Source organism: Eurosta solidaginis, chromosome 1 (assembly GCF_040869045.1).
Source record: "Eurosta solidaginis isolate ZX-2024a chromosome 1, ASM4086904v1, whole genome shotgun sequence".
Classification (NCBI taxonomy): domain Eukaryota; kingdom Metazoa; phylum Arthropoda; class Insecta; order Diptera; family Tephritidae; genus Eurosta; species Eurosta solidaginis.
Window position 1 is genome coordinate 300870424 of NC_090319.1, and position 17808 is coordinate 300888231.

The 17808-nt window shown below is 39.8% G+C and overlaps 1 protein-coding gene across 9 annotated transcripts in view; it reads left to right on the plus strand.

The window, feature by feature from the left end:
* The first annotated feature begins 613 nt into the window (after nucleotides 1-613).
* how (protein held out wings) overlaps nucleotides 614-17808 on the plus strand; it is a 274412-nt gene continuing 257217 nt past the window's right edge. For 5 of the 9 annotated variants that reach the window (XM_067761256.1, XM_067761263.1, XM_067761262.1 and 2 more), the window contains exons 1-2: nucleotides 618-787; nucleotides 4354-4798. In XM_067761256.1, the coding sequence (XP_067617357.1) occupies nucleotides 4633-4798 (166 nt within the window). In that variant the 5' untranslated portion in view covers nucleotides 618-787; nucleotides 4354-4632. Of the gene's footprint in view, nucleotides 832-4320; nucleotides 4799-17808 lie in introns of all 9 variants that reach the window. The other 4 variants (XM_067761261.1, XM_067761258.1, XM_067761257.1 and 1 more) reach the window with 4 other exon arrangements.

Below are 17808 nucleotides of genomic sequence, written 5' to 3' on the forward strand. Positions count from 1 at the left end.
CCAGTTATCGTGTTAGCGGACGGACTGACGGACATGGCTCAATCAAATTTTTTTTCGATACTGATTATTTTGATATATGGAAGTCTATATCTATCTCGATTCCTTTATCCATGTACAACCAACCGTTATCCAATCAAAGTTAATATACTCTGTGTGCAAAGCACGTTGAGTATAATAAGTGAATTGCCCGACAACTATCGCGGTTAAATCACATTTGACAAGTTCGAATTTTCATGCGCTTTTTCCAAAATACGCCCGCAATCCAAATTGAAGTCCCCTTTACTATATTTTATTTTTAGTGATGTTCCCACACACACTCTTTAACTGTTCCCAAATATCAGTTTTGACTCATTCCTACTGTTCCTATATGTCATCTAATTTTTACAAACTGGTTCGATCGCCAACACAAACATTCTGTTTCACTCGCACCTCCCGCAACAGTAATCATTTGTAAACTGTGTGAGCAAGCCAACACTATGAATTTGTGCCACGACCCGATGAGAAACCCACACGAAAACAAAATGCAATCTCTTTGCCGAACAAAATGTTCAATGCGATCGCTTGAAAGCGAAATTTTCGTAATTTGTCTTTTCAGTTTTGTTCTTGGAGTCATCGCGTTTAGTTATTTCAAAAAATTACAATTCGCGTACAGTGCATAAATTCAAAGTGTTGCCTATACAATCAATTAGTACACACACACAAATACAAATTTTTTTTTAAATTCCTCCTTTTGGAACTTGAAATCGAGTGAATATAAAGCGGTTAACGTTTCATAAACTGCATAAATGTACGTTTAATTAGTGTGCTTTATAAAAATATCAACAAATTGAAGTGAATATTAAGTGTAAAGAAGTCAAATTCAATTGCAATGGTGCTGTGGAATTCCAAATACACATTTTTTCTTGCGCTTTTTCAAAGGGCAAGAATAGAAAGAAGGCAGACCAAAGTGTTGAGAAGAAAAATCAACAACAACAATACAGCAGCCGCAGTCGTATTTTCCATTCATTCCAAGAACGGTGCTGCGAGCGACTGCGTAGCTCGATTGATGAAAATAATTTTTCTGTAAATTTTTGAGAATGAAAATTATTTGTGGGCTACATCGAGCTTTAGTTTAAAGTTGAACGTTTTTTACTTCACAAGCGCAAATTTTATTTTTAGTTCATTCTAAATATATTTAGATTTGTATATTCACTACATACCTATTTGCGTATGGAGAAATAATGCAAGGAATGAGAAGTAGAAGCAGAACACGAGAAAAAAATATAATCTGCTTGACATTCTGCTTTCATCTCGTCGTTTTCCGCTTTGTCAGCATTTGCTGGGTGTGCTTAAATGTATTCGTGTGTGTATATGTGTAACCAAACGTGGATTGTGCGACGAGCCACTGCGGTCGGCTTGATCAACAATGTTGCCAGAAAAAATTTTGATTGGAACTTAAAATAAGAAAACGATATAGAAAGAGCTAAATTTTTTAAAACAAAATTAGAACCAATGGAAAAAATGAGCTAGAAATTTTTATGGTAATTCTAAAGGAAAGAATTTCAGTCTTAATGCAAGTCAAAGTAAAAGAGATGTCAATTTTAACTCCGTCAAAAGATATTAACGAAAAACGACCCCAGGCAACTCTGAAAGCGGGGATGGGATCCATAGCATTTTCGCGCAGAACACCTTTCTGCGTTGGCAGCCTATGGCTGTGCTTATAAAAAATACTGTAGCCAGTCCACCAATGCGATGGAATCAATATGAAATCCGTGCAAAATCTTTTTTTCACACAAAACTTTTGCCTATGTACAAGAACCACATGAAAATTGCCAACTTTAACTGCAAATGTATCCGGACGCAGATACATCTCTTTTGCGCCTTCAGATCATTATTGTTGTTGTAGTGACCTATAAGCATTGTTTGACATCCCGTAACCCCAACAGCCATGAGGTCAAACGACACGTCTTGACCCCGTCAACAATAATCCAAAAGCGGTAAAGAAAAATGTAGAAAGCTGTTTTGCGCGAGTTTATTTGTCGCCGAAAGGTGAAGATAATACTATGGGTCCAAACTCCGGTTTCGGTCAGGTCCGGAGTCTTTTTCCGGTTTTTCGTGAATATCTTTTGATAAACGCCAATTTTTTTTCCGCCTCCGAATTATGGATACTGAGGTTAAAACGTGTCTTTTGACACGAAATTTTTGTACGCGTGTTAGAAGTCGACCGCTGTTAAAGACTTACCCGGTTTTGGAGCTGATTCGGGATCATTTGACGGAAGAAAAATGTTTAATTTCCGTTTTGGTATCGATAGAGGTGAAAAAACGTCTTTCGAACGTATATTGGTAGTCGACGCTTGCTTCGGGTATTGCCGTCGGTAGTTGTAGTTCCAGACCGCTTAATAAGCTTATACTCACTTGGTAAAACAGAATTGGTTTCAAATACCCTCTTATCTAAGAGTTATACTGAAACATTTCATATTGTGGAATAGGTGTCAAAAACAGCCTACCAGCAACAGAATAAGTACCCAGGTGTTATAAGTGAAAATGGTTTTCAGTCACTGATCGTTAAACGAAATGCAGGCCTAGAAAACTTAAAAATGTTTTTTAATATTTTTTACCTGTAATATAAAATAGAAAGAAAAAAAAAAACGCTTACGATATAAAACAAATTAGGCAAATTCAAAAGTCTCCTATTTATCGTATGTTGTTTTTTAAATCAACTTTTAAATTAGAAATCATGGAAACGACATAAAACTTAACAATTTACAATGAGCATATAAAATTTACGAGAACATATTAAATTTTTTGATGAAGCCATAAGTGTATGGTTTCCTTGATGAAAATTACCACTGCCGTAAAATTATCAATTATAATAACTGAAGTAAATTTTTCTTAAAGTAAGGCATTTTCATTATCCGATGGTAAATAAGTTACAAAACTCATTTTTGCATTGAATTGGATCAGGTGCACCGTGGTATGGAGTTGGGAGTTAAAGCTAATAAAAGAGTTATCCGGTTTCTAGCACCGGCGGGATGAGGGGCAGAGTCCCTCTAGGCAAAAACATATATAAATATTTGTATTGCGAAAAAACTAGAGCCCATGGGAAGATAAAGAATTTAGTTTTGGCATCTAGGAGGATCCCTCTACCAACTTCTATTTACATATATGTATTGTCAAAGCGTGGTGTACTAAGGGACAATTTGACCAGACACTTGTGAATTGCCTAAATATTTTTTAAAATATAGTAGTAAGAGTCGAATTCCGAAAGCCCATGTCTTTAATTTAAAGGCTAACTTTGAACAACGGAAAACTTTTTTTCTCATGGCTCGAACTGCTACAAAAAAACTAATTTGGTCCAAAACCCGGTCAGGCGATGTATAGCATAAATTATAAGACATGGATTCACGAAATATATTTGGAGACAAAAAGTGCAAAATAATTTAAATGAGCTACAAGCTAAACCCGAAATGAGCCAACTCAAAAAGCACCAAAATGGCAATACTGCTTCTTCAAAGAGGAATTCGAAAGCACGCAGGCAAACACAAAAATACGCTACAAGCCAACGTCGACCATGCGGTTCACGTAGACGTCAGCAGTGAAATGGTTCGCATACAAAAACAGGAGCGGAGCGCAAATATAGAAGGGCGTGCGTGTACAGCAGCTAAAATGTAAGGAAAACGATCAACTGAATTTAGCTCGCATGGAAAATGAGAAGAAATAAATGATAATAAACGAATTTGCAAAACAGGAAAACTACTAGAAATAACTGTGAAATGCAATAGTTATTGTTTATTTTGGCACTTCCATTTAGCTCCCTGTTAGGCAGCCACCGATGCAAGTACGTGTGTGTGTTTGTGTGTGTCGCCGCTCACGTAAAAATGTGTTTGTTTTGTATTCGCTGCAATTTGAGTAGCTTTAGTTTGCTCTCCTGCATTATGCACGCAAATTCGTTGTATATATTTTTTTTGCTTGCCTTTTTTTTTGCTATTTGTGATCGTGTTTTGTATACAAAGTGACCAAATTTTAGTTATTAGATTTTGTTGAATTAATCGATTATAAAATATAAAATTTTTGAAAAAATCATTGACAAACAAAAAAAAAAAAAAAAAACACTCCAGCGCATTATTCAGCTAAAATTTGTTGTAGTTTGTATTTCCACCCCTTCGTCGACACCCTGCATTGAATTTGGTTTATGCGTGAAGCACAAAAAAGACTCGAATTACAAGAACATTTTCATTCATTCATTCATTTCATAAAAATTTTAATTTGTTCGTGTAAATTGGAAAAACGTGCCGCAACTACAAACAAATATCATATACGAACAAGCACACAAACATATAGTATAAAACAAATTCCTGATTTTGCATTATTTAGTTGAAACGTTCAAACGAAGTGAGTTACTTAAAAACATTGTGCAATAAATAACACTTTGAAAATCAAAAAATTTAAACAAATTGAAATTAAAACCACGGATACTTTATATGAGTTGAAGTGTGGCTAAAGAAAATTTCCTTTTATTAAAAGCCACAAAATCAAATAAATTTTTCAACAAAAATTTGCCTTTTTGAGTGCAAATTTTGAACGATTTAATCGTAACATTTTCATTAAAATATCTACAACAAAAAAAGTTAAAAACCACAAACCGCCTACAAAATGAGTCTGATTGATGTCAATGCCGTTACCATTCAACAAACTCCCCAACAACAACATCAAACAACACAAAGCATAGCAGACTATTTGGCTCAATTGCTAAAAGATCGCAAACAAATGGCGGCATTTCCGAATGTATTTAATCATGTTGAGCGTCTACTCGATGAAGGTATGTAAAAACTTAATTTTTAACTGAACTTTCAAAAAATTTCCTCACTCCGTTCCTCCTCTCATTCATCCACCTCTATATTTTCCTCTCCCACTTCCACTCCTATTCTTACTCCTACACGCAACTCGCTCCCAATCCATTTTCACATAAAGGATCAATATACCAAATATTGTATATCTACCCGAAGGATTTCTATATATTTCGTTTATCAGCATCAAATAGACCATAAGACACATAAATTTAGATCCTTTCATTTACGGTATAGGGCGTTCAGAATGTACCTGCGAAAATGCATGCCTGTCGTAAGAGCGAACTATTGGAACCAATGAAAACATTATGTAAGAAGCCTCGGATGAGAACCCACAGCAAATACTATAATTTGAGGACAAGTACTACAATGTAATGACTTTACTGACTGCTTTAGGAATATGTAAAGTTACCCGGCTGTTTGACAAATCGAAAATGCAAGTAGGCAGAAGTGACTAAATTCTATAAACTCGTATGGTCGAGTGGTTAAAAAAATAATTCCCGAGAAAGTTGCGTTAGTTCCAGCAAAGAAACCATACCAGAGATTTGAACACAACATGCTTGTTGTTGTAGCGAAAAGGCACCCCCCCGAAGGTTTCGGGGAGTGTTATGTTGTTGTTGTTGTAGCAATGCTCGCCCCACCTAATAGCCGCGACCGATCACAAATTGTCATCAATATCCTCTAACGGGAGTCCAAGGAAACTTGCCGTTTCGACAGGGGTGGACCATAAGGAAAGGGGTGTTAGAGGCGTTGGTTCCACATTACAATTAAAGGGATGGTTGGTGTCATGTGGGGACACATTGCAAGCATTTTGTATGTCGGGGTTGAATCTGGATAGGTAAGAGTTTAACCTGTTACAGTATCCAGAACGAAGTTGAGCAAGAGTGACACGCGTTTCCCTGGGGAGTATGCGTTCCTCTTCTGCGAGGTCTGGATATTTTTCTTCAAGTACTGGATTCACCGGGCAACTCCCGACATAAAGGTCCGACGCCTGTCTATGGAGTTCACCAAGGACCTGCTTGTGTTTTTCCGCCTCATACGGCTGGGTTCTCAGGTGCCGTATTTCCTCAAAATGCTTACGGAGATGACTCCTTAGGCCCCTAGGCGGTGCTGGTTCGTCAATCAGATGTCTGTTGGGATGCCCAGGTTTCTGGGTATTCAACAGAAACTGTTTGGTCAGCATCTCATTTCTCTCCCTGATGGGGAGTATTCTCGCCTCATTATGCAGATGGTGTTCTGGGGACATAAGAAGACAGCCCGTGGCGATTCTGAGAGCAGTATTTTGGCAGGCCTGTAGTTTCTTCCAGTGGGTGGTTTTTAGGCTTGGCGACCATATGGGTGACGCGTAGCACGTAATCGGCTGGCTAATTGCTTTGTATGTGGTCAAGAGCGTTTCTTTATCTTTTCCCCAGGTACTGCCAGCAAGGGATTTGAGGATTTTATTACGGCTCTGAACTCTTGGAACAATTGCGGTTGCGTGCGCACCAAAATGTAGATCCTGATAAAACGTCACACCCAAGATTTTGGGGTGTAGGACAGTCGGTACCGTAGTGCCATCGACGTGGATGTTCAATATGGTCGACATTTGGGGCGTCCATGTTGTAAATAAGGTCGCGGAAGATTTAGTCGGTGACAATGCCAGGTTTCGCGAGGCGAAAAAACTGGAGAGATCAGGGAGATAGCCGTTTATTTTATTGCATAGCTCATCGATCTTTGGGCCTGGGCCTGTGGCCATTATTGTGCAGTCATCGGCTTAGGAAACGATTGTGACTCCTTCCGGTGGTGAAGGTAGCTTAGATATGTAGAAATTAAACAAAAGCGGGGATAGGACACCACCCTGTGGCACCCCTTGTTTAATTCTCCTTTGTTTTGATGTTTCGTTTCTGAATTGCACCGATGCCTGCCGACCACCCAGATAATTTGCGGTCCACCTTTTAAGACATGGGGGAAGGGTAGACCCTTCCAGGTCTTGCAGTAACGAGCCATGGTTGACCGTATCAAAAGCTTTTGATAGGTCTAACGCTACGAGTACTGTTCTATGGTGGGGATATTGATTCAAACCGCAATTTATCTGGGTGCTAATGACATTTAGCGCGGAGGTAGTGCTATGGAGTTTTCTGAAGCCATGCTGATGAGGGGCTAGCTGCAAATGTGCTTGGAAATAAGGGAGCAAAATGGCTTCAAGCGTCTTTGCCACTGGCGATAGGAGAGATATCGGACGATATGACTCACCTACGTTAGCTGGTTTCCCAGGCTTTAGTAGCGGGACCACCTTGGCCATTTTCCATTTCTCGGGTATGACAAAGGTGGAAAGAGACAGGTTGAAGACATGCGCCAAATATTTGAAACCCTCTTTCCCTAGGTTTTTAAGCATCGGCATGGCTATGCCGTCTGGGCCCATTGCTTTGGATGGTTTAGCGCGACCAATGGCGTCCTCAACCTCTCTAGCGGTGATGGTAATTGGTGACGCGCTGAGTTTGTGTTTATGTGCGTGTCTATTGGCTCTCCGTCTATCTTTGTCGACCGTAGGATGCATTATATATTGTCGGCAGAAAGCGCTCGCGCATTTTTTCGCATCCGACAGCACCTTATCGCCAAAGGCGATGGAAACTTTGTCTTTGTGCTTAGTCGGATTCGATAGGGACTTTACGGTGGACCAAAGTTTACCTGCACCGGTAGAGAGGTTACAACCTCTTAGGTGCTCTTCCCATTTCGCCCGCTTGTGTTCGTCCACAAGCAATCTGATGCGTTGGTTTATATCCCTTATTTGGGGGTCGCCTGGATCAAGCTGTCTTATAAGGTCCCGTTCCCTCGCTAAGCTCGCGGCCTCCGCCGGGAAGTGGGGCCGGATTTCGGGAATTCTCCCGGCGGGAATGAAATGTGCCGAGGCGGATTCAATGACCTTACGGAAGGCACGCTCCCCTTGGCGGGCATCAGTCGGGATAGGGAGGGCAGCAAAGCTGCTGTCTGTTGCAAATTTATATTCTTCCCACTTTCCTTTTTTGAAGTTTATGAAAGTGCGTTTTTCGGTGACGATGAAGTCGGCGGTACGCTCGAACGAAATAAGTATGGGCAGGTGGTCGGATGCCAATGTTACCATCGGCTGCCAGTTGATGCAGTTTACGAGTTCTGCGCTCACGATTGAGATATCTGGCGAGCTATGACAGCTTCCTACCATACGTGTGGGGGCGTCTCCGTTTATTGTGCAGAACGTCGTTTCGTCTATTTGATCCGCCCGCAAGTTTGAATGCCATAGGTCGTGATGGGCATTGAAATCGCCTAAAATAATGCGATTGTTGCCAGTGAGTAAGGCCTCGATATTAGGGCGGTATCCACTGGGGCAACAGGTGACAGGAGGGATGTAGATGTTGATGATTCCTAGATTTGCATCGCCTGACCGGACAGATAGGCCTTGACGTTCTAAGACATTGTCACTGCGGTCGATGCCAAGATCAAATATATGATATTGCACAGAGTGGTGTATAATAAACGCGAGGCCGCCTCCATTTCCGCTCTCGCGGTCTTTCCTGTGGACATTATAACCAGAGCAGGTCTGCAATGCAGATCTTGCTGTGAGTTTAGTCTCGTGAATCGCAGCAATGCGGATGTTGTGCCGCTTCATGAAATCGACTATCTCCGTAATCTTCCCAGTTAGTCCATTACAGTTGAACTGCAGAATTCTGAAGTGCATGAGGGGTGACGCCGCCACTCTAGGGGTAAGTGAGGGGTGACTACGCCTAGGTTGTGGAAGGCCAGGACGCAATTGCTGTTGTGGCCTTGGGACTGGGCGCCCTTGGGCAAGCATTGGGGTACCCGGATGATTTGGGAGTCGCGGAGACCAGAACATCTAGGAAAGTGCCACCACCCAAGGCAGGAGCTGCATTGAGCGGATGTCGCAAACCTATATATTCTGTGCTGGCAGACGGTGCAAACGGAGGCAGGGACTAAGAGTATGTTTCCCTGACCTGCACGATTGCTGCCAGAAAAGAGGGGGGGAGAAGAACCCGGGGGCAGGGGCTGATGCTCAGCATTGCTACCAGCTCTACTACGAAGGTAGTAGTTATGAGTGGTATCAGCTGTTTGAGTTGTTGGCGCCGTGGGGCGCGAGCAGCAGCGGGTACTTGTTGTGGCTTGCTGAGCAGCGAAGCTGGTGGAAGGTAGTGGGGATACGCTTAGGCGTAGACTACGGGACGCCCTTGGGCGTGAGCAGCAAGGAGCCACAAAAGATTTATAAAAGTTACGTGGACGTCGGGTTTTGGGATCAAGCCCAGAACAACCTGTCCGATGCAACCATCCCTTGCACGAGACACACTGAACAGAGTATGACCGTCCTAAAAAGATTCTTTTCTGGCAAATGCAGCAAAACCATTTCTCAGGACCGGGGTCAGGAGACGGAACCGGATTGGGTTCGATACCTTCCCAGAGTAAGAGAATATGTAGCAGTCCTGCTGCAAGGAGCTGCTGGGAGGATGACAATTTGTGGGAGGGACGAAACCAATTAAATGGGGTCACACTGAAATGACAGTCCTTGGTCGGGAAAAATCCCGAGTCGCTCCGGTACATAGAACCGACTGCCTTGGGGAGTGTTATCGTTGTTGATGGTCCTTTGCCACATGAAACCTTCTACGCCGACCTGCCCTCTCATCCCCTAGATCCATGAGGAAATTGGGGCCACCAGAGCCTAGGCTGCTAAAGAAACAGGATTCGCCAAGCGTTGATGATTGAGAATTGGGTTGGAGAAGCTAAAATAAATTGCGCTGGCAACCCCTGAAAAGGGTTGCGCTACACAACCTCTTAAATCAATTTGGTATTTAAGTCGCCTCTTACGACAGGCATACCTAGCACGCGTATATTCTAAGCCTCCTAACCCGCTGGGCTAACAAAAACATGGTCATATCAAATCGTTTCTACTATGATCGGGCTAGTACCTTGGTGCTATTTTCGATAACGAAGCGAATCAAAATTCGAAAAAGGACCACTGACAAATTAAACTCACAAAGACCTTCGGGGAGCCTCTTTATCGCTACAAGAAGAAGAAGAAGTGCCGCAGTGTACCGAAATCAATCCGGCAAAGGCCTGCCCGTATAAGTAATACTCCCTAAGCTTTCAGGTATCGTTTTCACTACTAAACCAATAACAACAAGTAAGGAAGGTTAAGTTCGGGTGTAACCGAACATTACATACTCAGTTGAGAGCTATGGTGGCAACATAGGGGAAAATAACTATGTAGGAAAATGAACCGAGGGTAACCCTGGAATGTGTTTGTATGACATGTGTATCAAATGAAAGGTATTAAAGAGTATTTTAAGAGGGAGTGGGCCATAGTTCTATAGGTGGACGCCATTTAGGGATATCGCCATACAGGTGGATCAGGGTTGACTCTAGAATTTGTTTGTACGATATGGGTATCAAATTAAAGGTATTAATGAGGGTTTTAAAAGGGAGTGGCAATTAGTTGATTATGTGAAGGCGTTTTCGAGATATCAACCAAAATGTGGACCAGGGTGATCCAGAACTTCATCTGTCGGGTACCGCTAATTTATTTATATATGTAATACCACGAACAGTATTCCTTCCAAGATTCCAAGGGCTTTTGATTTCGCCCTGCAAAACTTTTTCATTTTCTTCTACTTAATATGGTAGGTGTCACACCCATTTTACCAATTTTTTTTCTAAAGTTATATTTTGCGTCAACAGACCAATACAATTACCATGTTTCATCCCTTTTTTCGTATTTGGTATATAATTATGGCATTTTTTTCATTTTTCGTAATTTTCGATATCGAAAAATTGGGCGTGGTCATAGTCGGATTTCGGCCATTTTTTACACCAATACGAAGTGAGTTCAGATAAGTACGTGAACTGAGTTTAGTAAAGATATATCGATTTTTGCTCAAGTTATCGTGTTAACGGCCGAGCGGAAGGACAGACGGTCGACTGTGTATAAAAACTGGGCGCGGCTTCAACCGATTTCGCCCTTTTTCACAGAAAACAGTTACCGTCATAGAATCTAAGCCTCTACCAAATTTCACAAGGATTGGTAAATTTTTGTTCAACTTATGTCATTAAAAGTATCCTAGACAAATTAAATGAAAAAGGGCCGAGCCACGCCCATTTTGAAATTTTCTTTTATTTTTGTATTTTGTTGCACCATATCATTACTGGAGTTGAATGTTGGCATAATTTACTTATATACTGTAAAGATATTAACTTTTCTTTCAAAATTTGAATTAAAAAAATTTTTTTTTAAAAAGTGGGCGTGGTCGTTCTCCGATTTTGCTAATTTTTAGTAAGCTGACATATAGTAATAAGAGTAACGTTCCTGCCAAATTTCATCATGATATCTTCAACGACTGCCAAATAACAGCTTACAAAACTTCTAAATTACCTTCTTTTAAAAGTGGGCGGTGCCACCCCCATTGTCCAAAATTTTACCATTTTTCTATTCTGCGTCACAAGTTCAACTCACCTACCGTTTCATCGCTTAATCCGTATTTGGTAATGAATTATCGCACTTTTTCGATTTTTCGAAATTTTCGAAAGAGTGGGCGTGGTTATTGTCCGATATCGTTCATTTTAAATAGCGATCTGAGATGAGTGCCTAGGAACCTACATACCAAATTTCATCAAGATACCTCAAAATTTACTCAAATTATCTTGTTAACGGACATACGGACGGACGGACGGACGGACATGGCTAAATCGAATTTTTTTTCGGTACTGATGATTTTGATATATGGAAGTCTATATCTATCTCGATTCCTTTATACCTGTACAACCAACCGTTATCCAATCAAAGTTAATATACTCTGTGAGCTCTGCTCAACTGATTATAAAAACAACGCCTACCGAAATCATGCTTTGTAACACTAACGTCAGTGTAAGAAAGTGGTCTTTGCTCCTTTAAAAAATTCAGCCTCCGCGATATAGCATCTCCTAACGAGTTGAGGTAGGTTGACTTCGCCGAAACTCAAAATAAGAACATACGAATTAAATACCAGGTTCCAGCATAAAAAGACACAGTTAATTTACTGTTTACAGATCGCATAAAATAAAACCAAACCAAAAAAGGTCGTGATCGATGGGTGGCGTAGCACCAGAGTCCAGGGCCTGCATCGAGTTAATGGAGGAAATTTTGCCGTCGAGAAGCTGCGCACGAAACAGTCAGCTGATGATAACTCCCCTCAGCTCTCAAACTTGCTCACTAAGAGGAAGCTTCGATCTGACGTCTAACTAACATTGCTCGGAGTGCCAGTGCATTTCTGACTCACCGCCGTTGTGGAAATCTTTGTAATCTATAGAGCTAGAAAAAGCACTGTTAGGATGTGGAATGTCCATCTGTTTTAAAAAAGAGAACGCTGCATTTAGAGTCACTGTGTGCACGATGCAGCAATTAGCGGAGTATATGAGCGTTGCTCAAGAGAAAGAAAATGAGGTCAAACGTTGTGATTGCAAGGAGATTCAGATGCTGGTCTAAAGAAATATCAGCCGAAAGTTTTCGCAAAAATTCTAATTTCTGCGGGAATGTTAATATCGACCTGGTAAAATGGTGATGGAAGGAGATGAACTTCGTTATGTTGGAGAAAGCAGGTGGCGAAAGCCGAAGGCTTTGGGGAGTGTTACCGATGTTAATAGTCCTTTGCCGGATATAGATTCGGTACGTTCCTGTAACAAAGCATCATTATGGTACTAGCCCGACCATCTCGGGAACGATTAATACGACCACATTAAACCCTCTAGGCTATACTGTCCTCCCCACTATCCAGTTCCATGAGGAACTTGTGGTCGCCAGAGCCTCGCCCGCTAAATATGTGTATGATACGTTCATATTTGTAACAGTATTCCCCTCGCTAAGGTGAAGTTGACAATGGGGTTCCGGAAGCTGTGAAGCTATAAAGCTTTGTATTGCGTTTATCAACCCCTTAAATCCCACTTGGTGCACCCATTTATCGATAATTATAGCGAATCTGAAAATACTAGCGGACGACCAAAATCGTCTAGACTTTTGATTTCTTTTTTTTCTAGTTTTTAATACTTTGCACCCTCCACAGGGAGTACGCATTTCTTTTTAGAATTGTAAAAATTAAGTACTTAGCAGTTACCACAAGAAGTAAAGAGATAAATTGAATGCATTACAAAAAGATCCACACACGTGCGATCAATGAATGCGCTTTTGCTTCTTCTTTTCCATTCACCCTCTCACGTCTGATTATGGCATCAAATATAGAGCTGTAACAAATAAGTTCATTCCACCTTCATTGCTTTTTTGTTGTTTTTTGTTCCTCACTAGCTCTTTATTGTACAATGTGCCTTAAATTCTTAGCTCTATTTTGTTTTGACTCTTTAGAGTACATTCCATCATTAAAAATCTCTTTAAAAAATACAGACGAGTGTCCGACCGGAATTGTATTTTTTACCGAATTCGAACGCTCCTTTATTTGCTGGAAGTTCGGTCAAAAACAAACTTTTCAATAGTACAGCAGATATGTGCGAAAATTACATTTAACCACAAAGAAACTCCCCGAGTGTTTTGAGGAGTGTTATCGATGTTCATGGTCCTTTGCCGGCTATATATCCGATGCGTTCTAGTAACAAGAACCTTCCAGGCCATACCGTCACCCACCCCATAATTCCAAGAAGAACTTGGTCGCCAGAGCCTCGGCTGCTAAAGACACATTGTTAATCACGGGTAGGTGAGGTTGACAATTATGTAGTAGGAGCTATAAATTGCGCTGGCAACCCCTTGAAAGGGTGAAAGGGTTGCGCTATAAAACGCCACTAATATTTGGGTATTTTAATCACCTCTTACGACAGATGAAACACTTCCTAAAACCTTCGGGGACGGTCTTTATCGCTACAACAACAACAACCTCCTGAGCCACTCTTTTTAGTAGGTTGGAAACGACATGTTTCCGATCCTCTATTTGAAGCGCTACCTAAAAGGATTTCGATCTGTTCCAACCACAAGCAGGCGGTTAACAGACATTCATTTTCGGAGTTTGGAAAGTACGTGATTCCTATCTACTTCTATTTCAGCTTATCGGAATTTGGAAGTGGGATCACGTCACGTCAACGTCACGGAAACGCATGAAGCAGGATATTTATTATGAGAGAAGTAAGTCGTCATGCACCGAATTATTTTTTGATGGAATTGAACGCAAATTACTTTGAATTCCAAACCGTACCCGAACAGTCGTTCCAACTCTAATGCAGCCAAATTTCTTTTGACTTCTGTTGCCTTACAACTCAGTACGCTACACATTGTTGTCACAATGCGCTATTTATCTCCTCCAGCAATGCAGATCCCCTTGTGTACACAATTTATATACTAAGTACCCTGAGTCGGCGTGTTGTTGTACGCTAATACTCAAGTGTACTTGTGTTACTCAACTGGCATGTGCTCAGTCTGCTGTACTTTCCTACATATTTACATAAGATATAGACATACGGGTGGGTCGATTTCTATGGACGAAAGTTAACTGATATCGCGCCATCGATTTTTTGATGGGATTTGGGCTGAGGAAAAAAATTCCACTACACATACCCAAAAAAATTATTTTCGAGCTTGCGAAATTTCATTTTTTTTTTAACTTTTTTCGACTTTGATTTTTAAGCTTTTTTTCGTGACCTACTAAAAAAATTTTCATATGTATACCCTATCCGACCCAAAAATGTCCGCTAAAAACGTTGTTGATAACAGTTTTAAAAAAAAAAATATCGACAACGTTTTTAGCGGACATTTTTGTGTCGGACAGGGTATACATGAAAATTTTACAATCAAATGAAAATTTTTTTAGTTGGTCATGAAAAAAACCTTAAAAGTCAAAGTTGAAAAAAAGTAAAAAAATTTAATTTCGCAGGCTCGAAAATAATTTTTTGGGTATGCGTAGTGGAACTTTTTTTTTCTGAGCCCAAATCCTATCGAAAAATCGATGGCGCGATATTGGTTAATAAATCGACCCAGTCTAATAGACATACATACATACCTACATATATATGATCCTCACCGATGCTATGCAATATTCGGTAAATTTTTTTCTTGTGCCTCCCTTTACATATTTCCCGTTCAATTGCCTTTTGTGTTGTATGCATTCTTCATTTGTTTGTTCTTTTATTTAATAAATGCATTTATGATAATTCGATGCTGAGACGCACAAAGAGCATGGCATGGGGTAAAGTGCCAATACCGTCAAGGCGGGGATAATACCCACTAACTACGACCAAGAGGAGTGCTCTACTGCCCACTTGACTTTTGCTCATTTATGCACGAAATTTGTTACTTATTTCCTTGTAATTTGAATTGCCGATTAATGGCGCGTTCAGCAGAATATTGAGAGTTGTGTTTTTTGAATGTGAATATGTTTGTTATGGCTCCTTTGGAAATATTATTGTACATACATACATACATACATATGTGGAGATGCACATTGTTTTGCAAATATTTCTCTTTATTGGGATCTTTTCGATTTTGTTTACATTAAAAATGCTTTGGAATTGGTATTGAAATCCGGGAAATTTGACTTGCAAGTCATTCATTCATATCCGACAGCATTGATTAAAAACCGAAGATTGTATTGTAAATATTGTATGCACCTCTTTAATAAACAAATATTCAATTATAAATACACCGTTACTGAAAAAAACAGGTCGTATTTTAATCAGTGAATCAGCTTTTATGATTGAAGCAACGATCTATGACGATAGCCATTGAAAAATTTAAACGTTCTAAGGCCTGGATTTCATCGAAAACCTTTCTTGAGCACTATTCATAATTTTGCCTTATACACAGTCACTTTGACAAATATGCTTGTATTAAAATCCTTTTGGGTGCTTAGAATGACTTTTGCAAAGTCCCTTTCCGTATGAATGATCCGGGTTAAGGGGCTTAGAATATACCCGCGGCAGTTATGCCTGTCGTAAGAGGCGTCTACAATAAAACCATATGATTCAAGTGGTTCTGTAGTGCAGCCCTTTCAAAGGGGATACCAACGCAATTTATAGCTACTCCAACCGAATTGTCAACCTCACATACCTGTGGTGAATCCTGTTTCCTAAGCAGCCGAGGCTCTAAAAACCCAAAGCTCCTCACGGACTGGGGATTGTGGACGGGTTGGCCTAGAAGGTTCAATGTAGTCATGATAAATCGTACCTTAATGGTGCTTGTGACCGGAACGTACCATCAACATGAATAATACTCCTCAAAACCTTCGATGAGTGTCCTTATCGCTACAACAACAGCAACATGCCGATGACTCGGTGACAACAAAACGATAACAAACTAATAACTCGACGATAATAATTCGCTATAGATAATAAAACAATAACTTGTCGGTATGGGTTGCTACCGATAAGAAGCTGTGGAGCCTGCTCTCAAAAAGCCTCAAATTATTTGTTATTGGTAAAGTTATATACTTTTGTTGTGGTTTAACTTGAAACCCTGGTCGAATTCAAGTTAACTTAAAAACATAAAAAATATTAAGAAACCTACCGTTCTGATAGCTCTTCGCCGCTTAAGCAGCGTTCAGATCCTTCGGCCGTGAGACTGACTTGGCACTGCTGTTAAGCTTCGTCTCAATCTAGCAGTTTTTATTACAACTTAATTGCAGCGTGCTATCAATTTCAATTGCGAATAGTTTGGTTTAATTTTCTTACTAATGTCAGAGCTAACAAGTAAAGGTGTCTAAGTTCGGGTGTAACCGAACATTATATACTCAGCGTGAGCTTCAATTGTACATATAATTTCAGATAAATTACTTTCTACATAACACACTGGCTGCCCGTTTAAAAAAAATGATATAGCTTATTATTCTAGTCTATGGCCCTTTTAAACTTGTTTTATGTCTAAGTTTCCGTGGTCTTTAACCGATCCCGTCCATTTTTACTAGAAATTTGTTCTGTTATAAGGAAAATATGTGTACGTAATTTTATTACGATATGTTAATTTTTCTTCGAGTTATGGCTCCCGAAGCATAGAAAATTGCTTAGTCATAAAAGGGCGGTGCCACGCCCACTTTTTAAAATTTGAATTTTTCCCTATTTATTGTTATAAATTCACTTGGGAAATGAAATACCATTTATATAAAGCCTTTTTCGGAAAAGATATAGCTTATTTTATTCGTCCACGACCCTTTTAAAAATCTTTTATATAAAAGTGGGCGTGGTCCTTAACAGATTTCGTAAATTTTTCTTCAAAGCATTCCTTTCAGTAAAGACAACTACTCTGCCGAATTTTGTTACGATAGGTTTAACGGTTTTTGATTTATGATTAATAATATTTGTAAAATTGATTTTATCACAAGTGGGCGGTGCCACGCCCATTTAAAAAAAATTTCGAAATTTTTACCAAGTCTCAATATCAGTCCACATGTCAAATTTAAACATTCTAGGTGTATTATTTACTAAATAATCAGTTTTTTTGTGTTTCCTAAAATGTTATATATATAAAAAGTGGGCGTGGTTATGATTCGATTTCGCTCATTTCCAATACCAATCTATTCTGGGTCCAGATAAGCTAGTGTACCAAATTTGGTGAAGATATCTCAATATTTACTCAAGTTATCGTGCTAAAGGACGGACGGCCGGACATGGCTCAATCAAATTTTTTTTCGATACTGATGATTTTGATATATGGAAGTCTATATCTATTTCGATTATTTTATACCTGTGCAACCAACCGTTATCCAATCAAAGTTAATATACTTTGTGTGCAAAGCACGCTGAGTATAAAAAATGTCCCACCCTTACGTGTAAATTTATTCAGTCATCATACATTTATTAATGAACCAAATTTTTTTCATGTAGCATTCTTATGGCTACATTTTGTATATCGCCCTAAGCTAACAAATTAGTTGGCAATGCTTAATTAAGTCGAAATGTCCAACAAAAATTTATTAAGATCTGTAATAATCACCCATCATATTTATTCAATCGAATCTCTGTAAGGAATATTAAAGTTGTGTACATAAGTTCTTCCGGAAGCCGT